This window comes from Epinephelus moara, chromosome 17, assembly GCF_006386435.1.
Source record: "Epinephelus moara isolate mb chromosome 17, YSFRI_EMoa_1.0, whole genome shotgun sequence".
NCBI classification, from domain to species: domain Eukaryota; kingdom Metazoa; phylum Chordata; class Actinopteri; order Perciformes; family Serranidae; genus Epinephelus; species Epinephelus moara.
The window spans coordinates 18,848,107-18,875,557 of NC_065522.1; the positions used below are offsets into that span (position 1 = coordinate 18,848,107).

Consider the following 27,451-nt stretch of genomic DNA (forward strand, 5'->3'; position numbering starts at 1 on the left):
AACATATTAAGACGGTCTTCAAAAGTAGATTTTATTTGGCAACTCTGTTATCATGGTTCAGTACAAACCGAAAAAAAATAAAGCCAAACAAATGTATATTGTACAGAAAATCTTCACTGGATGCAAATTTTCCTCTGTGCATACAAATCAAGGATTTCTTCAACCACCCTGTTCGTCAGGTGAGTGTTAGTGTGTTACAAACAGAACATCAAGAATACAAATACTCCTACATATGAACACAATATGATCATTTAAAAAAAAAGTGACAATAGATCAGGTCACTTAAGAAATATTAAAGCATAAGAGGAAAAGACTGAAATGAGATTTAGTGCTTTTTTTTTTGCCAAAAGGAAGAACTTGAGATCAAAATACAACCACTGACTTTAAACCCCTCTTGGTCAGTGAGTTGTAACGCACAACCCAACTGATGGGATCACTTAGTGCCTCTTCATTTACCCGTTCTGCAAAACTGTCCTCTTGTTCCAACAGGCTTATGTTACTTCCAGATTGGTGATTTTGTTGATAATGTGGGAACGCCGGGGTACACACTCCAGGTCAAATTTGCTCTCGTATATGGTTGGACAAAGTTTCCAGCGGTTGTTCCTGTAGATTCCCAGGTATGTGTACACGTCCGGCTTGTAGGTGAGAGGGCATTTGACCCCTGTGGCACGGATGATGGAGTCCAGCTGTATAACCTCGCTCTCATCAGTGAAGTTCTGGTTATAGGCACATATTACCTGCTTGCCCTCTCCGTTGGGATTATGGGGACTGACTTTAACTAGAGAGATCTTGCCATCTAGGGCTGCTCTGGCCACACACTCCCAGGCATGATTCAGCTTGAAACCGGAGTCCAAGTGCATCAGCCATTTGCCCGTGAGCACACCGTGGTTCAGGGCCAGCTCCTTCACTGTCTGGAAGCTGACAGGCCGCCCGCTGGCCAAAAGTTTCTCCCAGCTCTCCTGAAGACCCAAAACATCCCCACTGCTGGGGCAGTGGTTCAGGCCCAGCACAGCGATCCAGCCCACAGGGCTAACACCACCTTCCTCATCACCAAATCTGTTCACTTGCGAGGGCCCGTTGCTCTCCAACCAGCTATCAAACTCGGATCTGGGAGTTCTTCTAGAGTCAAACACAATCCAGGGGTCCATGTCTGCAGCCATGGCTTCAGCTGCATAGGTCTCTGCAGCAAAGGGGGTCTCCACCTCGCCATCTGCAGGGGGCCCTTCCTCCTCCATGATGGTGTCAGTGTGAGGCAACTGAACAAGTCCTGGAACTTATCCTGTTGAACAGAGGAGAGCGTTATGTATTAAATGCACGTTTAAACCACAGGTGCATCCTCTTTGTTAGTTTAAATCCAGGCAAGAGTGGACAGCTGGATTGTTTGCGGATGTTTACCATTACTAATGATGCTAACGTGCTAGCTTGCTACACTAGCACTTGTTCAATAACTAATGTTTGTTAAAAGCCGACTCTTTTACACAAATAAGTTGCTATTCATTTAGCTTGTGTATCATCTACAGCTGACGTGTAACTACACACGAAGAAAATATTTGCTTGGCTCCGGTCTAACTGTAGCTAGCTAGGTAGCTAGCCATTTTACCCAACGTCCATGCTCGTCTTCTTGACTAATTTGGAGAAAGGCTAATAACAGCCAGCTGTTGATCACACCTAACGTTATAACACGCATATTTTGCATTAAGACAGTAGGAATTAACGCACATTGTTCGCAATTTATGGCCGTTCAGGTTTAACCTACCTGCAGATGTTGGAGTTTGCTCTCCAGTGTTGTTCTTCCGCACAGGCTCTGAACCCCCGACTGCGGCCACGCTAACCGCCGTTTGGGTTTTGATGCGCATCTATTCGTGCAATTACGGTACCGGTGCTTGGAGTGGACAAAAATGTGAAGCTTCTCAAACTGAAATTCTCACATTTACAAAGAAAGATTACATTGACAAATACACAGATGGCATTAACAAATACACTGGTAAGTGATATGGTTGAACTGTTAATAGATGTGAGGTCCTTTTTATGGGAAATACTTAAAAAACGTATACTTATATCACATGGGTGATTTCCTTTCATACAATCATTCTGCTGTATGTATGGTCAGATTTCAGCTATCTCAATTTACTGGAAAATGAAACCTGAAATAGTAGGTACAGACAACAGATCTGTGCAACAAGTACAGGGCACCAGAAAAGGCCACCCAAGATAAAGATAAATAAAGTAATTTATAATTTGGCTGGGGCCACCCAACATTTATCTTGAATTTATACCTTTATACATCATATGGGGGTGTTAGATGAAAAGATATTCCAAATTAATAATAAAAATCAAATATTCTATTGGGCATATTTAAAAACTCAGTTAAGAATAAATCTGAATCTAAGTTTCCCAGACATTTTTTTATGGAAAAAAAATATTGCAACAAAGCAGGAGAACATGAAATCTTTGAAAATGTGTTGTGTTGTAGATTGGGACTATAAGAACCCTGCACTCTACTTGTTATATATTGTTTGTAAATGTAATAGTACTACTAAGTACTACTACTACTATTAAGTACAACTTAATTATTTGAATTACTGAAGTGATCCTATTCATTTCATTTGTGTTTTTCATTTAATTCACTTTGTTCTGTATTTGTCAGTTTTTTTCATCTTTGCTTGTGAGATTATATTGTCATGTCATAATGTTAACAAAAATAAAATATATATATATATATATATTTTAAAAATCAAGTTTAAGGCATATTCTGCATCAAAGAGCTCCATCTAAATGTATGACAATTTAACATTCATTTAAGTACTTTACGTAAGTTAAACTAACATACAGCATTTAACGTTAATATACTTAGTGTTAGTTTTGTGTAGATATCAAAGGCAACAGTTCCACATTGTGAGATCAAAGGTATCCTCACTTCTACATTATATTCCTGTACAAAGTTGCTCCAAAGCTGGCGGCGCTGTGACCCTGCGGAACCAGGCTGACCTGCCAGGGACTGAGCGAGCGAGTGACGACGTGCTAGCGAGTTAGCAGGATAGCTATCTCTACCTAGTGTGTGCGCGGTTGAGGTGATTTATGTATGATATAGAGTAGTACTGCTGAATATAATCAATTTTATTTTACGTTAGCAACCCAAGTAATTTAACTATGCCCAGCAAAAAGAAGAAATACAACGCCAGATTCCCTCCGGTAAGTTAAAACTTTTCTCAACCGGTGTCCAGACTGGGCAACGTTAGCAAACTGTATAATGGGAAGCTAACCTGTTTAGCTAGCTTGACTGGGCCCGTTCTGTTGACTAGAGAGCTAACAAGCTACCCAACAAACGCAAGCCTTTTACTACTAACATGTAAACTACATTAGTACCATTATACCAACGTCATTGGTTTAATTGAGTCGGCAAACTTCCTCGTTTGTTAAGGTACATTGACGCCGTGCGGCGTATGATAACTAACTTAGCTAAGTTAGCACTCATTGTCGTTGTTTTTAGCATGCCAAGCTAAGTGAAACTAAACGTTATAACTTACATCTGAGCAAATCTGTCTATGTTGGTGCATACTTACCTAACTTCTGAGATACTTGAAGTGCACACACTGTAGAATATCAAATCAACATGATATGGAACTAGTGGTTTTAAGCATGCATGCTACCGAGTAATCAAAGATGAGTTTTACTGTATTTCGGTAACAGTAAAGTTAACGGATTTGCTATCTTGAACGATATATCATGAGCCAAAGGTCAAACTTCTTAATCTTAATGTATTTATACACAGTGTCAGTGTACACACGTACGTAATACTAAACCTTTTCTCATTACAGGCGAGGATTAAGAAGATTATGCAGACAGACGAAGAAATAGGCAAAGTGGCTGCAGCAGTACCTGTTATCATTTGTATCCTTTCTGTCAAATATCTTTACTTTTCCAAGGTTTCAATCATCTACATGTGTTTTTAATGCACAGAATGATATTGCATTTATCTAAATTGTACCAAATGAGCAGTGGAAAATAATTTCTCTTGAGTCTGTTGTAACTATTGTGGTGATTGACAGTTCATGGTTTTAATTTTAAGAACTGATTTTTTTTTAATGAATTATTTTTGTCTCTTTGTAGTTACAGCATAAGCTAGACCACGAGTGAGTCTGATTTATTTAAATATAGGACACAGACCTGCCACATTGTGATTTCCTTAACTAAGATGTCAGCGAGAGCCCTGGAGCTTTTTTTGGAATCATTGCTTACAAAGGCCTGTCAAGTCACCCAGTCTAGGAATGCAAAGACAATGACAACATCGCATCTGTAAGTGTCTGTTGTTGTTGTTGTGGTGTGTGTGTGTGTGTGTGTGTGTGTGTGTGTGTGTGGCCTATATTGCACTGAGTTGCGGTTGGACTTTTTTGGGAGTCATCAGTATTGCAACAATACTGATACTGCATCAGTATTGTAGGGTTCACTATTGGTGTTTTCACAAAATTTTTACACAATGAGATTTTTGACAAATAATTATAAATAATGTGGATATAACGATTAAGTGTGTAACAGCTAGAACTGTCTGGTAATTTCAAAACATATCACTTTACTGTAATGCAGCCTTTAAAACCAACCACACTTATATTATGATATCCAAAATCCAAGACGATGTCTAGTTTCACATCATAATACTAATATAATACCGATTATATCGCCCAGCTCTTAGTCATCGTCTGCTTCGTTTATTCTGACTGACATACCACAGATTCCAGCAGCTGGATAATAACAGGAGATCATATGAAAAGTTGTATTTGATCTTGGATACATGCAGCTGAAAAGATGTCTCCATTTCAAGACAGCTTAACGCCCTATTGCACTTTGTGGTATATTGTGGGAGTACACCTGTGATGTAACTCTGATAGTGATGCTGCGTGGAAATGCAACACGTGGCCAAATCCCTTGTATGTGAAAGTATTTCTGGCCAAGATGCAGCTGCCAGGAGAATGTTACTGTGCGATTTAGATTTTGCCCGTTCATATCTGTGTGTAGTCAACATTAGGTTGACTTTTTCTCAACTCAGAATGCACTTAAGTCTGTAGAGAAAGCAACATACTGATTTAAAATGTGTGTCCACAGAAAGCAGTGTATCGAGCTAGAGCAACAGTTTGATTTCCTGAAGGACTTGGTGGCAACGGTGCCAGACATGCAGGGCGAAGGGGAGGAGAACCACACTGAGGGGGGAGGAGAAAAAGTCCCACGCAGGTTTGTCTGTCGCTCACACAGGTGCACACACCAACATATTTGTTTAGCACCATTACACAGAGGAATTAAACAGCCAACACCTAAAAGTTGACTCAGATCTGCAAGGTCCTGTATCACATACATGGCTAGTCCAGGATAATATGATTTGTACAATTACTGTATCGTGCAGCTGAGTTTGACTCATTAATCTGTGTTATCGTTTGATTTGTCATCATCATCATCATCATCATCATCATCACACAGTCATTTCTTAAAAGTGTATGCACCCACAGTGTGACGTGGAGGAAGTTAATTACTCAACAGGACTACACACCTTATATGGATACAAGGAGGGTTACCTTTGTCTTTTCCAGGAACAGCTGCAACTGTGAATTGAAATAGACTAAAGCAGTATTTATCCACCCTTTCTGATATCACATTATGGCTGTTTCCATTTTGTTTTGTGATTATAGATTAAATAGATGAAATTAAAAAAAGAAAAGGAGCAAAACAAGAGAGGACACACTAATTATTGAGGATGGTAGAGAAGAGAAAACAGTATTGACTGTCAAATCAAACGCTGGCACCACAGCTAAATTGAAGCAGAGAGCTTGGCAGAGAATTACACATAAATTAAATGAGTAAGAAGAGTTATTTTCAGTAAAGAGTGTGGCTGATTCAATTGTGATTCAATTTAAAGCGGTTGTAAGCCCCGAATATTTAGACACATAGTCTCAGCTATGGGATTGCGGCATGTATAGTCTTAGCATCTTTGAATAAAAATGGCTGATTGTAATTTCCACCAGCAGTACTGACCGCATTATTCCCTGCATTAGAATTGTCTGTTTATCTGAATGCACCAGGGATCACTATCCCTGCAAATTTATGCTGCAGAGTGACTTTGTAATTTTAAATCTGTTTAATAAGTTAAGATTAAACTGTGGCTGGCTATGCAACTCAAAACAAATGTACAACTTTTTGTGCCCGAGCACCAGCGACTGCCGTGGCCGTGCGCATTATGTTTCTGGGTTGTCTGTCCGTCCCATTCTCATGAACGCTGTATCTCAAGAAGGCAATGAGGGAATCTCTTCAAAATGGGCACAAACATTCACTTGAACTCAGCTATGAAGTGATTAGAATTTGGTGGTCAAAGGTCAAGGTCACTGGGATCCCGCCTGTTTCATTCTTTTGAACAGGATATCTCAAGAACACCATACATGCAATTTTTTTCATATTTGGCACAAATGTCCACTTATACTCAAGGATGAATTGATTAGATTTTGGTGGTCAAAGGTCAAGGTCACTGTGACTTTCCATCCATCTCATTCTTGTGAATCCGATATCTCAAGAATACCTTGAGGGAGTCTCCTTAAATTTGACACAAACATCCACTTGGGCTCAAGCAAGAACCAGTATTTTTGTTGTTGTTTTCAGACCAAACAACAAATAGACAAGTCATTTATCCATATGGGTCAAGAAAGAGTGTAGAGTATTGTTGCATGACCCTGACTTCAACCTCTTCAAAATGTACTTTCACATAACGCTTTGTTCTTTTTTGTATCTCCCCCCCCCAGGGGTCGAAAACCAGGGTCTGGTCGCAAGAATGGGGGAGCTGGCTCCAAAGGCAAGGACAAGAAGTTGTCTGGCACAGAGTCAGAGCAAGAGGTGGGACTTTATTTATAGCTATCTACAGTTTTATGGAGTGACATTTTCCTGAGTGCGCAATTGGACATTTTGAACACATAAACTTTTTTCTTTTTTTCTTTTTTTTTTCAGGCACATAAATTTTTTTTTGAGGCAAAATTATCTTCATGCAAAGAATAATCTAATTTAACTCCATAAACCTGTCAGTGATTTGTGTGTGCGAGGTAAGCAGGCTCACCGGTATGTTTGTTGTGATGGAAACAGGATGACTCTGAAGACAGCGAGACGGATGGGGATGAGGAGGACGGCTCTCAGTCAAGCACAAATCTGCAGGCTGCATCCAGGTTCCACAGGTATGGACCCAGACCATGTGTACTGAGACACTTTATCAAGATTGTGTCTAGATCCACTCAAGACGGATCACAGTTCACACATCACAGTGGGCATCTAAAGTATTAAAGAGAGGAAATCGTACTTTGCATGGACATACTGTCATCGCTGTTCTGTGAAAACCATGTATATCTGAATTGTCAGGTCCTTATAAGCAAAGAAAACCAACCCTGTTTTCAGCTTTGTGACAATTAATTTCTTAATGTTTATATAACATAAGAGGTAGGAGCCTAAAAAGAAGCATCCATCAGTTCATCTGAAAAATCACCAAATTTGTAGATACATGGTTTTCACTAGAAAGTGACACTATCAACTAGGCAGGCGTTGTTGTTTTATTTCATTTATAAAAAAAAAAAATGCCTGGAAATGGATTCATGGAGGAAAAAAACAAAGACCAATTGTTAGTATTAATGAATAAATAAACAATTTTAAAAAATACGGAAATAAATAGATAAATTCATAATTATATAAATGTTAATAATTTAGCAGGACATAAGTTACCATCCTATATTTATTTCTACATTTTTGTACAACTACATTTATGTATTTCTTGTATGTTAATGAGGTAGGAAGTCTTACCTCTATTTATTTCTTAGTTTATGCATTTATTTATGTTGAATAAATGAAAAAGACATGAAGTAAATAATCAGTGGAAAAAAAATGTGTAACTTGTAAGTAAATCAACAACTTGTATAATGATGAAGAAATAAAATAAAAAGGTACTCTTGCTATTAAATGAAATTTTATCTTTCTTAATTTGTAGTTTTATTGGATTTATTTCTTAAAGAAAATAGAATTATATAATACCTGAAATTGTATTTATAGAGGACAAAAAAGTGACTTCTAGTAATAATTAAAAGACAAACACGTTTACTAAATAAATACAGGAATACATATGGAAACCAATAGCAAAATCCAAATTAAAACAAAGGTTGATAAATAAACAAGACATAAATAAATATATTATTTCTTCCTGTATTCATTTATTAATATCCATACTTATTTCAGCATATTTTATTATTTTATTTATTTACACATTTATTCATCTGATCCTGTATTTATTTATTTATACGTTTGTCATTTTTGTCTTTCATATATATTATTTACAAGAGCAGCTAGATAGTTGACTCAGAATTACTTTGACATTGTTGTTGTTCTAGCTAACAGGAGCTAACTGGCTAAATACACACGCAATTGAGCTATACAACAGGGCTGCAACAATTTGTTAATGATCCATATAATCCATATTGATTGTAAAAGTGAGACTTTGTCACTTGGTAAACAATAAACACTGTGGTCTTATGTACTAATCACAAGATAATGTTAAAACATAGTGTAACAGTCATCATGTCAGTGAACACACTCAGTAATGTGAGTTATAAAGCAATGACATCAGTTAGACTTTTGCTAAGATTAGCCACCATAAGCTACCAGTCATATCAGACCAAGAATGGTTGTATATCTGCAAAACGCCTGAGTGTATTGGATTTGCTTTTCATCTCCACTTTTCATTTGTAACACAAAGGATGTGTTGCTTCTCTTCAATTTGAAATAGGCTCACTTAAACAGCAAATAATACATTTACACAATTGATGATTGGTTCAAAATATGCCCACTGCTAGTATTATGAATGTTAAAATGATGTGCCACCTGTTGAGATGGAGTTATCCGGTGGATTACTATACAGCCAAGAGCAGGAAGAGGGCGCTGTTTTTTCATAAGATGCCATGCTAAAACCAAAGCTTGTCATCACTAGGAAAATGAAAACTATTTTAGATGGTGGTGAAACAGCTAAAACCTCCCCCTAAAAACTGTCAGGTCCTTGGAAATACATTTTTGTTTTTGTTTTTATCATTTCCTGTTGGTATAAAATTATTACAGTACAGATTTTTAGTACTGTGACAATAAGTGTACAGTGTAGTACATAATCTATATTATTAGTATGTTCACAGGTTATTGTAATGGCAGAGATTCACTGAAAAAGAAATTGTTGCACAGTTAAATCCACAGTGTACACAGAGTATATTTAATGTGCCTCCTAACACTTCTGCCTGTGTCCCAACAGCTCAAACGCACCCCCCCAGTACATGCCCATGGGCGGCATGGTCTCGATGGGCAGCATGGCTCCCGCACAGCCCCAGGGCGGCATGGCCTTCGCCCCCCACCCTTCCATGATCAGCGTCGCGCCACCTCCCCCAGCCCCTGAGCCGCACAAAAACGAGGACGACGACGACGAAGACTATGACTCTTAGCTCCCTCCTCCTCCACCACTTACACACACACACACACACACTCTTTCAACATTATTTTCGATTTCTTAAGTTGTTCTTGCGGCGGCCGCTCGACGCCGAGGAGGGAAAGACTCTTCATCGCAGCCCGCTGACAGCATCATCCTCCGCAGCTGGCTGTTACAGACGCCGCTGCAGGAGACAGGAATCTGGTTGTATATTATGTGTTTTAATTTTCATTTTTTTTTTAAAAAAAGGTTTTATTTTATTGTAGAGGAGAATCCAATGAGGATGTTTTTTAACAAGTCAGTCGTTCTTTTTTGACTATTACAAAACAGCAGTCGTCACTGTTTTTTTCTTTTTGCCATGAGCCCCCGCAGACAGGATAGGTGTGGTTTGTGTTGCCTTGTAGCTTTTTCTTTTGGCACTTTCCTTTTTCCTCAATCCTCTGTAGTAGACATTGTGAAGTGAGCAAATCAGTCACTCAAAGTCGGCTGGAAAAAATAAACCATAGGTGGTAGTTAAAGCCTTATTATAGCCTCGGATGCAAATGCAACTAGCTGAGATGAGTTCAAGGCAGCAGTTTGTGAAGTATTTGGAAGGTGATCAGCACTTTTTGAAGAGAAAGGTCACTGTCTCGCCCATGAAGTGTTATATTACTGTTATCGATTGGCTATAAAATACTGCTGTTGAGCCCTACTTCCCGGCTTTGTCGCAACTCACTAGTCAGTCCAATTGTCAGGCTGTAACATAAACAAGGAAGCAGGTGTATTTTTACTATAGGTTAGCTAACCACAGCTTTTTTTTTTTTGAAGTAGTTTCTATTTTTAATTCACGTTTTTATCAAAAGAACCATAAACCTCCACAACCGCAGCCGTGAAGTCAGCCATATCAGCAGGTTAATGAGTAACATTTTGTTTGTTGTTATTTTTGACACTGCCAGAGGTCAGTCACTCTGGCAGTTGGACCTTGTATATTATTTTATACGCCCATTAACCTCCCCTGAATTGCCCATCAGAAGCATACTGTGACTCTTGGACCATAACTTTGTTTTTAAAGTTGTTTGTCTCCTTTGTCCAATCTCATTTCTATTCTGCCCCCCCCCCCCCCCCCATTTTGAGTAACATAATTTCTCCCCTCTTTTAGATTGTTTTAAATGTACCCATCAAAAAACAGAGATGGGGCTCCCATTTATGTGTCAGTCTCAGTATGAAATGTTTCCGAATAGACAGTTGACACTGTATTGTAAACTTTTAACATTCTTTTTATTTTGTATGGGTGAAATAAAGTTCATATTTCAATTAAAAAAGAAAAGCAAGCCTTGTTTGTTGTGTTTTCCACATCAGAGATGAATCGCCCGAAATGCCTTCCACATCAAGCAAATCTGCAACAGCATTCACCTTTAGACACAGTGGTTTGTTTACCAGCTGGAAGGGCAAAACCTGACTCCTGCAGCATCCTAAAGCAAAAAACATTTCAAAGTGCTTCCCAAATCATTTTTCAATTTCATAAGCGTGGAAAACCTTTGTAGTCCTGACTTGATGCTGCGCCTTGTTCTGCTTTTCATTCCTTTACTGTCTGTTTTTTGTAATATAAAAAAAAGTTTCCCACGGATGCATCTGACGTTGATTTAAAGGCCAATGACTCATGCAACCTGAAAGACAAGGACTTGTATTTATCCTCAACATTGCAGCCTCCTCCTGGCATCTAAATCAGATAAGTACAAGACAGCACAGGTTTGTGGGAAGGTGTTCATAGAGAGGCGATTGTTAACCATCATAGACACACACTGTACTTTCAAAGTAGCCGGCACACTTGGCCCTGAGTGTGTGTCAGGCCCCTTTCCTCTTCCTCCTGCCTTCTTTATTTTTCAAACAGCCCATTTTGTCGTGTAAATTCAGCCGCCTCATCTACCCCCCACCCAACCGAGCAAGCAACCCTGAGCCGGGGCCGCAAAAACAACTGCATCCTTCCTGTACAAGCGTTGACTCAGCGGACTGTGAGGAGGGTGGGGTTAGCTGTATTATGAGAGTGTGTACGTGGGGGGGAAGAGGGAGGAGGTAGGGGGGGCTGTAGGTGGTTGACTTTAGGAGGTTGGTGTCCAAACAAATGACAGCCATGGGGCGGGGAAGGAGGGAGGGAAGGGGGCAGCCATCAAAGGGCTAACAGAAGGAAGCACACTGTTTCCACACAGCTGCCAGCGGGGCCAAAGGTGGCCCTCTGATTCCCATCCCCTCCCATAAAGCCACTGACTTTTAAGCGCTCTGCAGGTTTGGAAACATGGGTAAATGTGGCCAAAAGGACTTCCCTGACCTTTATTGAAATATAAGCCCTTCATTGTATGGCTACTTGAAAGGCACATGTTTAAAATGCACCTTGTGTTTTAGTCATGCTGTGGCCTTGATCAGAGGGCACACTGGGATCCAGCTCATTCATATACTCACATCTGTACTTCAGGGTGTTTTTAAATTAGGCAGTGCTTCACCACGGTGGGTGAAATGTGAGATACTCTGACATACAGAATCATGTATAATAGGGATGGGAGAAAATCAAAACAGCATATTATCATGACATTTTGTGTGGCAATATTGTGTCGATACATTGATGCCAATTACTGATTTTTTTTATTATATAAATAATTGATATTGCAAATGAAAACGTACAAACTTTTGATAGACTACTAAAGTAATAAAATCAATTGCTTTTTGCAGTTCATTAGGTACAATTAGCTGCGATAAAAATGACTGAAGTTAGATGAATAAGAACAACAAAGAAATGTTGACAAAGTTTTCCTTTGTTGACATAATTTGCAATTAAAAAAGGTATGTGATCATCATCTTCCTAATTTAGCATGTTTAGCATGCTAACATTTGCTAATTAGCACCAAACACAAAGCTGCTGAGCTGAGCTTGATGGGAATGTCATTAGTTTTGCAGAAATGTAGTGGATTGATTAAGGTTAATGTAAGAATGTCAGAGTAAGCCAATCAGAAGCAGCACAAGGCAGAGTAGTGTCTTCGCTATCCTAGGAAACACAAATTTGGGTTACTTAGCTCAGTGTGGAAACGAGGCCAGAACTTTATAAAAAGGTAATGACTAGACGCTAGACCATAAGCAGCACACATCCAAGTAGAAGCTACGAAAACCATGGATACAGCACCTGAGAAACACAAGTTGGCTTCATGCCACTGAGCAACTTTCACAGGAATTAATATGGCGCCACCTCCAACACTGTATTCATTTCTCTTTATACATCCATAGCTGTCAGGGTCATTGCAGCCAGGGAACGGCCGTAACTGTGGTAACTGAGTTTTAGCTGCAGTTCAGCCTGGAAGTAATCAAAGTAACTGATTACTGTAGCAAGCTATGTTATCTGGATTGGACATCAGTCACATCAAGCCAGTGACACTTATCATAACGATGCAGCAGCTTGTGTGGAATAGACTTTATCCTGAATGTCAATATAACTGAAGGTGGAATCACTGATCTTATATCTTAGCCTGTAACTCAAATATCTGCAGCTACTGTGAGGACTGTACTGTTCCCATCTGTCATGTTGAAATCTACTAAGTTTGTAATATCACCGCTTTAAACTGTGTCATTACATCAACTTTTAAACACATCAGTGAGACACTGTTGCACTGGGTGACATATTCCTTCATAACCATCAACACACACACACACACACACACACACACACACACACACACACCATAGTTTATTTCAACTCAGTCCCACATACACCCTCCTGCAGCCCAGAAATACTCACTAGAACAACAAATGTGTATTAATCCACTGCTGAAAATAGTCCCTAACATATGCACTATTTCCTCCTGTTTCAATTTGTTGAAAATACAAGTGAACAGCTGTTTCACAAAGTCACTGAGCCTTTCTTTAAAAAATCATAAATGACAAATATTCTTGAAGATAAACATCTTCAGTAGAAACACTTTCAATATCACAATAGATGTGGAAATAAATATAAACATGGATATCAATTATTGACCTCATTTGCTCAAAGTTATGATCAGCATGCCATGTTTCTAATGAAACCATGGGCTCTAGTTTCCCGGCGCAGCGCAGGGTGGCGAACCCCGCACAGAGCTAGTTTCGAGCAGCGCAATCCGAGGCGCGCTCAGTTTGGTAGTTTGGCAGACCGAGGTGCGCTGAGATGGGTGTGGCGGCGCAGCAGGGGGAGGTGTCGACAGATNNCATCTGAAACCAGGGGCTCTAGTTTCGCAGACCGGGCGAGGCGGGACTCATTTGATTGGTGTGATGTGTGTAAAACCCACTCCACGCCTTCTCTCCTCCCTCTTTCCGACTTGCGCCGGTAGGAGGGACGGAGGTGGGAAAGAGGAGTGGCTGCGCCAGGGCGCACGGTGTGCCAAACTTACAAAATCCGCTTGCTGCGCCAGGGCGCACGGTGTGCCAAACTTACAAAATCCGCTTGGCCACACCCAGTTGGCGAAGCTCAGGTGCGCTGCGCCCCCGCCGCGCCCGGTCTGCGAAACTAGAGCTCACTGAGCGGATCTTGTTTGAAATCATATTTTACTTTACCAAAAGATGTTTTGGCTGGTATGCGAGAAAAAACAAGAAAAGAAAAAGAAAAGAAACATAAAAGTTATGCATTATAAAAATCCATATGATGCATCCAAATGTTGGCTTACTAAATTCAAAAGCTAGTCAAGTGCTAGTTTATTTTTTTAATCTTTATCTTGCAGTTGTTTTCATCCATTTTATGCAATATTGTCTGTAGTAAGCCAGACAAGAGGAGGATATTTGTGGGCTTTTCATAAACATTACATCACAATAGCACTAGTTTGTACATTTTTATTAAGAGAGTCTCCAGAATGTATCTGCTAAACTCATGTTTTTACAATAGGAGATGAAATAAAAGATGATACTGAAAGTGGGAGTATTCTCCCCGGAATAAAACTTTTAAATGAGCTACATTTGACTTACATTTGACTATCTTAAGTAGAACTGTACGGCAGTAAATCTGATTCCACTTCAGTAGAATAACAGCAACAGCTCTTCCATCTCAGACGGGTAAGTAGCCCATCAAACAGCATAAAGGACATTAAACCAGCCATATGCCAAAGGCTTTTTTTATTTTTAAAAATGTGTTGCTTGAGGAGAGGCTTGAAACTCCTTTTTTTGTTCAAGGTAACACCAGACAAAAGAAAATCTTCAACAAATTTCTCCTCACAGAAACCTAACAGCAGCACTTTATCCCCTGTTCTTTGACTATGGGGACCGTTTTTAATTAACTAATGTCCTTGAGTGTTTGGACTGAATGTCACTAAAGCATTATATCTCAACTGATTCTACAGGAAGACAGTTGACTGTGTTGTTGTAGATTGGAGCAATTTGTGTAAGTAGCCATAGAGCAAATGGGATGTCCTTAAAGTAACCATAAAATGTGTGCAATAAAATACATGGTTAATGGTTATTTTAATGTACTGCAGTACACTACTGCAGTTTGTGCTATGTCAAATGATTTGTCTCTTTGTTTCTTTATTTTCAAATGCATTCAAAAGTGGAAAACTAGGATGTAATGTGTTGATGATTATAGTTTTTGTGAGGTGTTAATATGTCATAAAAATGTCATAAAAAAAAGGTCATAGTATCGTATTTCTTAACAATAGCAGCAGTATAGTATGTCATAAAATAGTCATAGTGTGTGTGTTTTTCCTGTGCTGTCCTCAACCATATACTGGCTCTCTAAAATGGCACTCATTTATCAAAATTTTGAGAGTCCTTGAGCTAAGATTTTTTTTTCTCCAAAATGCTCTGAAATGGTCTGTTTAGCTGTTAAGTTTCTAAATATTTCTCCTGGGAGAAAATAACCCAAGAGCCCTTTCGACAGTTGGGTCACAATGTGTTGACTAAAAATGGTCCACAATGTGAAATGACATGCTGAAAACAAAGACCTATGAACAGGACAGTGGATATGATGTCTGAATTTACAGCATCTTTCAGGAAATGGTGGCTTTTAGTAGACTATGGGGTTATTGGCTCATAAAAATGATCGAAAAACAGCCAGAGTTTAATCCACAGCTTTATTTACTACTTAATTAATGACTGTGTGTTACCTTTAAGTCAATTATTATGAGCATTATTCTTTTCAGGTTAATTTTCCACCTGTTACCTCCTATGTCAAGTGAGCCATTATAAACAAATAGGACTTCTAGGTTGGATTTCAAAATAAAAGGCAGGCCAAAGTTTGCAGTGTGGCGAAGAGAAAATCAATAGTAAATGAAAATAAATTAAGTGTTTTCCTCCCAGAATGTGAGAATCACATCATAAGATAATTAAATAAAATGCTTTTCTGGTAGTTTCAACATTAGCATAGCTTACTATTGCCACAGAGACATAACAAATTCAAACACTTTAATTTGAAGGCAAATACATAGGCTATTTTGTGCCAGCTTGACTGACCTCCAGCTTTCTGCCCGGGTAACAGGGTTAGTCAGTGAGTTAGCAGGGAAATTAATGTGAAAATTAATTCAAAATAAAAGTCTCTTAAAGGCATAATACACAGATGGGTTGTTCACAGAAGTGGGACCAAGTCATTGTTTTGTAAGTCAAATCTCAAGTCTTTGCCTTCAAGTCCCAGGTCAAAACAGGCAAGTCCCAAGTCAAGTCTCAAGTCCTAAACTTTAGTTTAGGGTCCTAAACAAGTCAAGTCAATGCAGTCTTCACTGAATTTAATGCCATAATAATATATCGAATTTAGAAAAATTAAAAATGCATTTTAAAATGTGTATTGTTTGTTAAAACATTCATAAAAAAGTAGTGCTGACATTGCATTACCATATCATACAGCACTATTAACCAGTGTCACAACCGAATTAATTTTGTATGTGTCTGTCCTGTCTTGATGTAGGCTATGTACCTCAACTCATATGGGAAAAATATCTATATGTTTCTCCTCCAAAATTAGCCTGGGGGAAGATATCAACCATTTTCAAAGCAAAAAGCCCAACTCTAAATGAAGTCACAAATAATTGGTGTTCGTATCCATGTCAAGTTGCAAGTCTTTTTTTCCCTTTCTTTTTTAAAATTTTTTGTTAAGTCCAGTCTCAAGTCATCAAATTTGTGACTGGAGTCCAAGTCATGTGACTAAAGTCCACATCTCTGGTTGAACACATAATTACAAGTCCGTGAACACCACAAATTATTCCTTATTTGGATCTTTTTTTTTTTTTTTTTAAAGTTGAAATAAATAACCTATATAGTGGGCTGCTGTGAAATCGTAGCCAAATTATGCACTTGAAGCTTTTTGAGTATATGAATTACCTAATTTGATTTAGCATTAACTTGATAGGATGCTTTACTGTGCTTGAAATCACTCACTGGTAACACTTTTTACAGAGTTGTAATATTTAATTTTTGTGTAGGTGTTTATTTTTCTCATGCAGATGTTTACTGATAATTTAATGAAAAATAGTCCTCCCGCCATTTGTGTTTCACGTGCGCTTCAGCCGTTTTATTTTGACAGTGATAACCGGAAATGAAATCGATTACCGCGTGACACTTGACCGTTGCCTGTCATCTGACTCTTTTTCCTGTTGGAAGAGAAAAAGTTTTGAAACCCCACCCTCTCTACTGACTGTAAGCACAGACGTAGAAGTGGTTCGAGGTCCTGGCGAGTGAACACTGACCGAGGAAGAGGAGTATGATAATCAGTAATGATGGAGTTATGTCGCTGTTTGGATACCGACGGTAACAGCGAGAGAACGGAGCTGGACCAGGCCACGCGCTCAACTCCATTTAGGAACTAACGGGATTTGTGTACACTGCATGTTCTCTGTGGAAAGTAAAGTCAAGCAGCTTTGGATAGCTCTTCCTGTTACAAAGTCGGCGGTTCCTTAGTTTTTGTGTTGTTATAAAGCCCAGCTCGCAGTGTGCTTCTCATAACAACGTAAGTATGGATCCCCTGGCTCACTGGGATGCGGGATTTCCTGCGGGAGCGCCGCAAAGTTGCGGTGAGACGCGGTTACTGGAGATTTAGGCTTAAAAAAAGTCGGACTGGTTAGCCCTGAAACTTGTCGTAAAACACTGGTTGGCTGGACTGAATGCTCCTTTCCTGCTATTCTTCTCCGCTTCGCAGCGCTTCCTGCTTGTGGTGGCCACTGCACTTAATGGCTAAAAATACATAAAAACTCAAAATGGACAGCTAATGTTGTGGGAACTGAATTTGGAACACTTGTGAGTATTTTTTTACAAGCTTTGGATCATTTTATTTTTGTCCTTACAACTTTTATTTCTCCCCAACCAGAACTCAACAGGTGGCAATTTTGAATGAGGGAAGAGAAGAGCTCATTTAGCCATAATGAGGTGATTCAAGAGGCTCTTAAATACAGGCCGGTGAAATGATAATGTGCTCAAACCATGTTGGGAAACCACACAGCACATCCCTTGAACAGTGAGCTGAGACAGTGCTGCCTTTCTGAGATTTGAAACACTCAGCCATTATCAAACAGAAGCAATCTCTCAACTGTATTCTGTATTTTCAAGTGGACGGCTTTGCATGTAATGTCAAGACGAATGAAAGACACTTACCGTTCAGTTATCTTTGAATCCTCTCGTGAAGCCCACTTGTTGGTCGAGCTTTTGAACACATTTCACTGGTCCCTGATGAACCAACAAGAAAGACAGGAAAGGGAGCGAGGCGCAATAAAGTACTCCTTTGTACTTTATTTTCAAACCCTTGGGGTGCAAAATCAGATCCAGTCTAAACATCTGCGTGAGGCTCCATGGAGCCACTGAAGAACATATTCAGTCGTGGCCCGCTGTCCAACTGGAAAAATTTGGAACAATCACAAAAAGGGAACTTCACCAACCCTGTGTGGACCGCCTTGTTCGACTATGAGGCGTCCTGTAAAGATGAGCTCACCTTGCGTAAAGGTGACCTGGTGGAAGTCCTGTCTCTGGACTCTGAGATATCAGGGGATGAGGGCTGGTGGGCCGGTAAGGTCAACAACAAGGTGGGCATCTTCCCATCCAACTATGGCTCCTTTAAGCCAAGTGGATACGGGAAGCTTCCGGGCACTGCAGTGGTCGGCGAGCTCGGCCCGGCTGTGAGCGAGTTTGAACCCGACGTGCTGGATTTCCGGGAGCTGAGCCTGGAGGAGGTCATCGGGGTCGGGGGCTTTGGAAAGGTGTATCGCGGTACATGGAGAGGCCGGCTGGTGGCTGTGAAGGCTGCCCGCCAAGACCCGGATGAGGATATCAGTGTGACGGCTCAGAACGTCAGGCAGGAGGCACGTTTGTTCGCCATGCTCAACCACCCCAACATCATTGCCTTGAAAGGCGTCTGCCTGCAGGAACCCAACCTGTGCCTCATCATGGAGTACGCCTCAGGTGGGGCCCTGAGCCGGGCGCTGGCGGGACGTCGCATCCCGCCACACGTCCTGGTCAACTGGGCCGTGCAGATAGCCAAAGGGATGTTGTACCTGCACAGCGAGGCCATCGTCCCCGTCATCCATCGGGATCTCAAGTCGAACAACAGTAAGTCCTTTAAGCCTGCAGTGCAAGCTGTTCATCAATCAGACCCAGTCAAGTCTCAGGTTGTCAGTGTTAGATTGATGAGAATAAAGGGCATGGTCGTATTTACTGAGCCCTCTGTGTGGCAACGTGCACCATGGCAGTGATGGAACAGGGTGTACTACATATAAAGCTGCTGAAGGCTTCTCTTAGTGTTTACAAGGCCACATCTAGAACAAAGACAACCTTTTTAATTCCCTCAACATACTGTGAGGCCTGTGCTCCAGTAAATTATTAAAGGAGCAGTGTGTAGGATTTAGTGGCATCTAGCTGTAAGGATTGCAAATTGCAACCAGCTTAGACTTCTCCCATGTGCCAGGCATGAACTCCCGGTTAGGATGCCGTCAGCGTTCAATGTTCAGGAAGCTTTTATGGGAACAGAATTATCCTCAGAGTTCTCCCTCTCTTCAAAACACACAGATCACATGATTTAAACCGGTAAAAATGCTGAATAAAGCAAATTGACATTTAAGAATCTGTGTTTTTCTATGCTGTTTGGCTCAATCTAGAGCCAGTGGTTGGTTTGTCCGTTCTGGGTTACTGTAGAAGCAAGGTGGTTTGACACTGGGATCTCCATGGACAAGGACCCGCTCCCTATATAGATGTAAACGTCTCATTCTGAGTTATCAAAAACACCACAATTCTTACTTCCAGGTGAATATACACTAAAGAAAACATGCCTATTATATTGTTTTTAATTTTGGCCAATATATCCCCCCTAAATCCTATACACTGAACCTTTAAGTCAAACATCTCATTAGTCTTGGGAATTTGATTATGTCTTTACTTTTAATTCTACTATTATAGGTACAGTCCAAGTCATTGTCTGGGGTAATATATCACATTTAGCTAAAGATCAAGACAAAGCATTAAGAACTAAGATAAGTACAACAACAACACATCTTTTTGGATGATAGCCCAGTCATGTGACTCTCTAAGATGTAGGCCAAGGCGACGGAGATGCAAATATGTGTTGTTGATAGGACAAAATGCCATGCTCTGCTAGCAAAGGTCAGGAATTCAAGAGGAGGCTTCCCGTCTCAGCGTCGTCACAGCTCGCACTTTGGACTTTGATGCCGTCCGGGGGTCATCTGGGAAAGGTCTTGCATCAGTGTTTCGGGCCCTCGCGGCAGACACGTCATTAAAGCTACACTGCTGAGTAGTATTGCTGATAAAGCTTTCTGTCCTCCCCCTTTTGTGGCAGAACAAGTGCCTTTCTCAGCTCTAACAGCACATTTAACCTAAACACTGAGCCACCTGAATTTTACAGCTGCCTCTCCTCCTGTTATTATCATTCTTGTGATGCAGCGTATAATCCCTGTCAGCTCCGCGGCTGCATCTGTTGCGCTCCAAAAGATTTGCAACCTTCCTGATCGTCTATGTACACCAAAATAGAAAGAGATCATGGTTGCTCCTTGTTTGACTGACTAACACCACAAAACATTGAGTACACTGCAGTTCTGAGAATGTGACCTTGGTCAGAAGCAGAAGAAGGTTAACTCCCTTGATTCACGCTTTGTTAAAAGCAGAGGATCCCTTCCTCCCAGGCTCCTTTTAGTATTTCCATCTTTTTTACTTTTGAACGAGCACTAAACGCTTCTGTCAGTCCTGCTCACTGACCACCCCTCTTTCCATTCCCCTCAGCATCTCACACTTTCTTTCACCCTTCACTTGTCTCCACCCTTGTGTCAGGTTCTTTCCCGTTAAGACCTCTCCGCTGGAAAAAATGTCTCCTGTAGAGCAAAAGAAAGTTATGTCAATATAGTGTTTGTATATGAGACAGGCCAACGCAAACACAATCCCTCTCTCTGTGCGCCGGGAGATCGTATCGCTCTCCTGCCTCTTGCTTTTTTAATTCTTCTCCGAATCTTTGTCCCTGGCCTGCCTCTACATGTCTCCATGCAGCCATAACCGTGCTGTGCCACTGAGCAATATCCTGTTGTGGTGGTGGCTGGGGGTGATGGTGGTGGTTGGGCGCTGACAGGTTTGATGCACAGGTGCAAGAGCATCTCAACGTAAGGTCATTTTAAAGGAAGAATGCAGCCTAAAATTCTGTTTAAATCAGATGACAGCTGACAGTACAAAGTGTACTAAAGCGTCGACAGTAAACCTCGGACTGTGGTGTAAGTTCCTCAGAGTAATGGTGCAAGTTCTTCTTTCAAGAGCTGGGCTTTTGTGTCAGCGCTCTGCAATAATAAACTGAGAAATCTGTTACAGACAAGGCAGATATCTCCAACTGTAGCCTCCAATCAAATAAAATGCAACGAGGCAAGAAGATGTGTTCATTACCAGAAACGTACAAAGTATTGATAGTAGGAATAGATTTCCCCCAAATCAGGAACAGCCAAACTAACTAAAACACTAGAAAGTGACCCCTAGCACATTACTACATTGCTTTTTTTGGCCAGTTGTTACAATGATGGATTAAGGTGAATAGTCATTACCCCTGAAGGGCTTGTAAACAAGAGCTAAACATTGTAGTTAATGACCAGCGGAGCGCTTTTGCCTGTTTGGAAGATGCTGATGAAACAGGATCACTGAAGAAAGTGCATGGTGGGGTGCTTGGGTCAGAGCCAGAGGCCATAACTGGAATTCCATTGAAAGTAAATACAGAACAGAGAGCAGAGGAGCCTCTTTCTCTCACTATTGTGTGCATGCATCTGGGGATGAGAGTCTGGGCCCAGGGACTTTTCACACCTTGCACACTCTGGCATTTTCAATTTTTAGCAGACTGGTGTTTTTGTATCTGGTTATCTAAATGAGGTTTCAGGGCTTTGCCACTCTAAAGCCATGCAGCTCTGCGGGAAACACTGAATCCTTTTAAAGTTCCACTAATATGAAATTGCATGTGGTTACAATGCTTTCTGTTTTTATCAAATCATTTTCACTCATACTGGCAAACACTGACTGACAGCCAGTGTCAGCTGTTCAAAACCTCAGACTTTGAACTGGAACCCACATTAGCTCTGTGGCTAATGGCTACTTCTTATCTACAAACAAAAACACACGTCTTGTGATGCACACTGGCGGGCTGAATTTCATTTTTAATGGAATTGATTTAAGACTTAAATGTTCTGTATATGACATTCAGAGCACTTACATAGCAGCGAACCACTATCTGCTATGGTATGAGTAGTAGTGGAGTAATGGCGCCCTGAGCAGATAATAAGGTCACACTACCACTGTATGTGTTGTATTTCAAGCTTCTCTGTGGTTTGGTTTGGTATCCTGTCTGGCCGCATGTGCATGCAGTTACTGCTTATGTTGGGAGGTCGGTGGCGCACAAGCATAGTGCCCACCCTCCAGTCTCCCCCTGGTTAACACATTAACTCTGTCAGCGTTGTTGCCATTGTTTTATTGCTGTTTATGGTATTAGCAGTGCTTGCTGCTGGCTCAGCCACCTCCATTTTGAGGACCATGTCTGAATTCGTATAGAACCCTTTCAAGTAGAGCTGGATGCAGAAGGTGATTAGCTTGTTTTAGCAGAAAGACTGGAAGCAAGGGGAAACGGCTACCTCGGCTCTGAAAAACAAACAAACAAAAAAACACTCCTACCAACATGTCCAAAGCGGGATTTATACTTAAGCATACTCTATGCCATAGCCTTATGTGCACCTCCCCAGAAATGTAACTACACATCGCGGCAACGCAGACCCCCCCTGTCTTTTTTTGTAAACCTAAAACCATTCCCGTCAGTGGAAACAAAACTTTAATTTACTTTTATTTCACAGATAAAAACAATAAAATGTGGAGGTAATAAAGCCCCACGAAACAGCATTTTAAGTCTTGTGTGTGATTATGGCTTTTTCTGAGTAGAGGGAAACTCTGCTAGCTGCTAGGCTAATTTATACACTGTTAAATGCCATAAGTTGTGCTACAAACATTAGCATGTTGTATTTGTGGTCAAGATGTGTCCAGCAAAAGAGTGTTTTGTCTGTAAATTTTAAGAATTATAATGGAGCCAAATTGTGTACTTGTGTTTGAAATTGTCGTTATTCTATGTTGAAAACCGTGTCCAGACACATATGCTCTGAATTTTGTATAAAGCCCATTTAAGTACACAGCTGGAAGCGGGAGGTGATTAGCTTAGCATAAAGACAGGAAGCAGGGGAAACAGCTAGCCTGGCTCTATTTAAAAATGAAAACAATAAAAACCACCTCTTTCAACACACCTGAAGCTCACTAATTAACACACTATATACAGTTTGGGCAATGTAAAAGAATTGCAATTTATAGTTATGCTAAGCTAGGCTAACTATGTCCTGACTCAAGCTCTGTACTTAACGCACAGACATGAAGTTGATATTAATCTCCTCCACACATTCTCAGAAAGAAAGCTAATAAGTAGTCTTTATTCACTCCAACACAATATAGTAAATCTATTTAAACTTCATCTGTTGCAGTTGTGTAGCTCTGTCTGTGGAGTTAGCACCGTTAGCTGCTAGCCGTCAGCTAAGCCACCTCCATGTTGAGAGCTGTGTCCAGACAACTCATACACTCTGAATTTTGCATAAAGCAGGAATTGATTTTTTTGGCCACTGTAGGTGCAGCAGAACATGTAAACACAACATTGACATATCCCCCCACAAAGTTGTTACGGCTAACAGTCACTTATTTACCAGCAACATTTAGCATTCCTTTGGAGTCATGTAAGGCCAACATTCACTCTTACGTTAGGTCTGTTTTGGTCTCCACCAACTCCAGAGAAAGATATCTGTCTCTTTAGCTTTTAAATTGCTCCACTACATTCAACAGCTAGTTGCTAATGGTGTTTGCCTGTAGTTTTTTGCTCTATTGTTTTTATACATTTATTTTTTGGTACTGCTTTAATTAATTGATGTATCGACATATCTTACTGCTGCAGTTACAGTAAAACTCTTGCTATCAGTAACAGCCCTCAAAAGCTCGTTCAGTCCAGCTGCCGTCTTTACACCGTCAGTTATCTGCACAAAGCCTTCATAGATGCAAAAACAGCTAAAGGCATCACCGCACGCCATAAAACTCTGCAGAGGCTTTAGTTAGAACTGTTGGGGAAAGTGCCAAGCTAAGCACTTGCTGGGCTGGAACTCACAGGCCTTTTTTTCAGGAAGAAGCCACAGTTAGATCTTGGATCAACATATCATTTTTTTTTCCTTTTCCACGAGTGGACAAACATCTGATACATCCCACTACCAGCATGTTTTCATTCAGGGCCCCCAGTGCTCTACACTGCAGTACACTCAAAACATCCCCTGTGTGTGTGCGTCTGAGTGTCCCGGCGGCTGGGTGTGTGATGTTTGCATGTGTGTGGTGAACTGCACTCCTGTTACTGCTGCACACACACCACCATTCCTCTGTTCAGCATGAGGGCAATTTGGACATTTTGGTTATTTTGTGATTGTACAGAGTGATTCTGTGAAGGGAATGGGGGGATTTTAAAGCGGAGGAAGTCTGAACATGCACCTGTGTTTTGTTAAGGCAACCATTTAACACGTGTAGTTTAAAGTTATAAATGAACCACTAGCAAAGTTTCAGGCCATTTGAGAGAAACAACACAATAAAAATCCTATCTGCAGATGGAAATTTAGCTGCGGATAATGCCAGCAGGGCTTGACTTTTAATGTCAGTTTGCCAGTCAAATCTTTTGTTGGCTGCTCTGTACTTTACTTCAGCAGTGTATGTGTGAGAAGTTGTGCTGTCTAATTCAGTGCAGAGATAAAGTTGGAATCCAGAAGGCATTGTTTTTATTCCCACTGTACAACACGGGTGACTTAAGTGTGAAAGTAATCTTGGGAATAGTAGCTTGCCAAAATACATAGGCCTTTATTGGTAAATGGAGTTTGCTCAGCTGTCATGGAGATGGCTCATGTCTGCCTTGCACCAAATGATTTTTCAAGCAATTTCACTGGCAAAAACAAATTTCTAATGTCAGAGTAAAATCACAAGAGTGTTGCTAGAGTTGTGGCGAGCTCCTGTGATCTGAATCATTTTAAAACTCAGTCCGAGCTGTCTTAAGTCAGTATTTTTCTCGTCTTGACATTCTGACAAAATCAAACATGTTTAATACTATTGTAGGTTTGTTTTCTTGGCTCATGCAGCAGTGAAGCTCAATGACATGAACATTGTCAACAACCAATAGCTGCGCTCCTATCCAACACCAAACAGGAAGCAGCAAACCAGGTAGACAGTAAATATGTAGGGGACTCCAGGGAGGCGTAAAAACATAACTGTGGAAAAGGAGGAGCAACTTGTGAACTTCTGTAGTGATCAAGAGTCTGTGTTTTATTTGTATCTGATCCGCCAACCAGCACTTGCATCAGTGAGAAATCTTAATTTTTGAAACACTCCGCCTCTTTTCCCACAGTGTCTTCCCACTAACCAATGGGGGCTGGTAGTGAATTGAGGCAACAACATCCAAAATGTGAAGTTTGTACTTAAATACAGTTATATTGATGCAGAGAGAGCGTGTCAGACTTTAATCTTTAAAAAGTCTTTTCAAAGTTTTCTAGTGTATGGTAGGGATTCCGTGTTATCACAAGTGCCCAAGTGTGCAACTTTGGGTTAATGGTGAAATGGGGTTATATATGTATGTGGTTGAAGGCTCTGTAAAGAGGAAGTAAGTGGATCTAGTGTGGTATCTAGACCACGAATCATCTTTCAAAAGGATGTCCACATACATGTAAACATGTTATTGCACTGCTTCATCACACTCATGATAAAAGCATGCGTGAAGGAAGGGGTGTTTTTACATAGTAATGCAGTTTCTGTGTGAATACATTCACGGTGGAGAGTTTTGTCCTAGACTCTGAAATGAATTCCCCGCTAAGTGTCTGCTTTCAAACTTTACTAAATTACTCAGCTAGCTCACCACTTTTGATCCACACCACCATGAAGAGCAAATTTATGCATAGGTTAAGTATTTTTATTCAGCAGGAGACATAACCTTTAATGTCAAGTGTAGCAGAAAATGCACCGTCATGAAGTTACCCATCCATAAACATGTCTGCATCTTCAGCAGCAGTTTGCTGATTGGCATAACCGAGGGGTGCCTGGGGTGTCCTGGCGGGGAGAGGGAAGGGGTCACCAGGGGTAGAGCTCAGCTGTGTTGCTGCTGGCTCAGACAGAGTGTCAGTGGGTGATAAGGCAGAGGGGGGGTTCCCTAGTCTGACTTGGTGTGAACAGCCTAGCCAGCTGCCTGCCTTCGTTGTTTCTCTACAGTCTTTATTCTTTACTTTGGAAAGAACGGAGAGACCAGAGATGATAGGCTAACACTGGGCTGAAGTGCAGGGGAGATTTGGAGATAAAAAGATTCACCCATGTGAGTGTGGACAGAATTCAGCTGTAGGTTTTTCCAGGCTAATAATGATCACTGTATTTTTTTAGATCAAAGCTTCCGGAAACTGATTTTTGTGTTGATATTATCTTGAACTGACTGCTTTCATTTCCTCAAAATGAGGTTCAGGGTGGATTATTATCTTGTTTCGCTGCTTAAAGACGACCAGCTTTTCACTTTGTTTCTGAGAATGAGATGAGAAGATCATAATCAACCTCATGTCATAGTCTTTGAAATAAATCATGTTCCTATGCATCCTCTTAATGCTTCTAATGGCATTCGCAAGAATCCAACACACGTGAACAAAAACAACCAAGAAAGTTTGTGACCCGACCGCCATGTTGGAAATAGTCGGCTTAAGTACCAAGCACCACCCACCAGCCAGGCCACCTTTCTCATTTTACAGCTAAACAGTACACTAAAATATGTTTCTGAAAACGTTTGCAGTGAGAAATAGGCCATGCAGTAACAGAATCTTGATTAACATGAGCATGATTTTTTTCAAGATTATCTGTCTCATCCACTACTGTGTAGATGTAGTGACAGCTTAAGTAAATATGAAAAAAAGTTATTTTTATAGAAGTTAACCAACTGTAGCTTTAATTACAGAGAAGCAGGAGGTGGTTAGCGTAGCTTAGCATAAAGACTGGAAGCAGGGGGAAACAACTAGCCTGGCTCTAGTTAAAAACAAAGACACACCTACCAACACATTTAAAGCTCACTAATCAAAACACTACTAGATTTAGATTGCTTTTAAAAAAAAGCCAATTTATAGTTGCAAAGGTAGGCTAACCATGTCCTGACTCCAGCTCTGTACTCAACACACAGATATGAAGTTGATATTGATCTTTAAATCTCATTATCAGAAAGAAAGATAAATATACTTTGAACCTCATCATAAGGACATACAAATGATTAAAATTCAAGATAATATAAACGCAAAAAAGTGTTCACTTTGAGTCGTTTATTACTGTGCTTGCTTTCAGTGATACACACTTTTATTTTCTTACAGACACTACTGGACACTTCTGGTTTCAGTGGTCACACTTCAGCTGAATTCTTTCAGTTTATATACCCAAACTTGACAGTATTTTTTCCAGGACTTCAGCTTACCCCTGTAG

The 27,451-nt window shown here is 40.5% G+C and overlaps 4 protein-coding genes across 4 annotated transcripts in view; 2 read left to right on the forward strand and 2 right to left on the reverse strand.

Moving 5' to 3' along the window:
- The window catches only part of LOC126403715 (serine/threonine-protein phosphatase PP1-beta catalytic subunit), a 659,813-nt gene that overhangs the window by 43,626 nt on the left and 588,736 nt on the right, over window positions 1-27,451 (reverse strand). The window lies entirely within an intron of this gene.
- The window catches only part of c17h11orf68 (chromosome 17 C11orf68 homolog), a 616,176-nt gene continuing 588,742 nt past the window's right edge, over window positions 18-27,451 (reverse strand). The window contains exons 2-3 of the mRNA XM_050066444.1: window positions 1,757-1,806; window positions 18-1,279 (exon numbers count right to left, since the gene is read on the reverse strand). Of these exons, the coding sequence (XP_049922401.1) occupies window positions 492-1,235 (744 nt within the window). The 5' untranslated portion in view covers window positions 1,236-1,279; window positions 1,757-1,806 and the 3' untranslated portion in view covers window positions 18-491. The remainder of the gene's footprint in view (window positions 1,280-1,756; window positions 1,807-27,451) is intronic.
- drap1 (DR1-associated protein 1 (negative cofactor 2 alpha)) lies at window positions 2,986-10,781 on the forward strand. The gene is made up of 7 exons (XM_050066445.1): window positions 2,986-3,192; window positions 3,819-3,891; window positions 4,203-4,296; window positions 5,101-5,226; window positions 6,780-6,870; window positions 7,114-7,202; window positions 9,305-10,781. Exons 1-7 carry the CDS (start codon window positions 3,151-3,153, stop codon window positions 9,489-9,491), a joined length of 702 nt encoding a protein of 233 aa, XP_049922402.1. The 5' UTR covers window positions 2,986-3,150; the 3' UTR covers window positions 9,492-10,781.
- Window positions 17,042-27,451, forward strand: part of LOC126403704 (mitogen-activated protein kinase kinase kinase 11) — a 57,578-nt gene continuing 47,168 nt past the window's right edge. Inside the window, exon 1 of the mRNA XM_050066429.1 lies at window positions 17,042-18,982. Within this exon, the coding sequence (XP_049922386.1) occupies window positions 18,229-18,982 (754 nt within the window). The 5' untranslated portion in view covers window positions 17,042-18,228. The remainder of the gene's footprint in view (window positions 18,983-27,451) is intronic.

Bases quoted from the DNA above. Each gene is read 5' to 3' on its own strand.
- drap1 (XM_050066445.1), top strand. From the start codon at position 3,151: ATGCCCAGCAAAAAGAAGAAATACAACGCCAGATTCCCTCCG. The intron at 6,871-7,113 runs GTGGGACTTTAT...TGATGGAAACAG, and splicing joins GCACAGAGTCAGAGCAAGAG to GATGACTCTGAAGACAGCGA. The intron at 7,203-9,304 runs GTATGGACCCAG...GTGTCCCAACAG, and splicing joins GCTGCATCCAGGTTCCACAG to CTCAAACGCACCCCCCCAGT.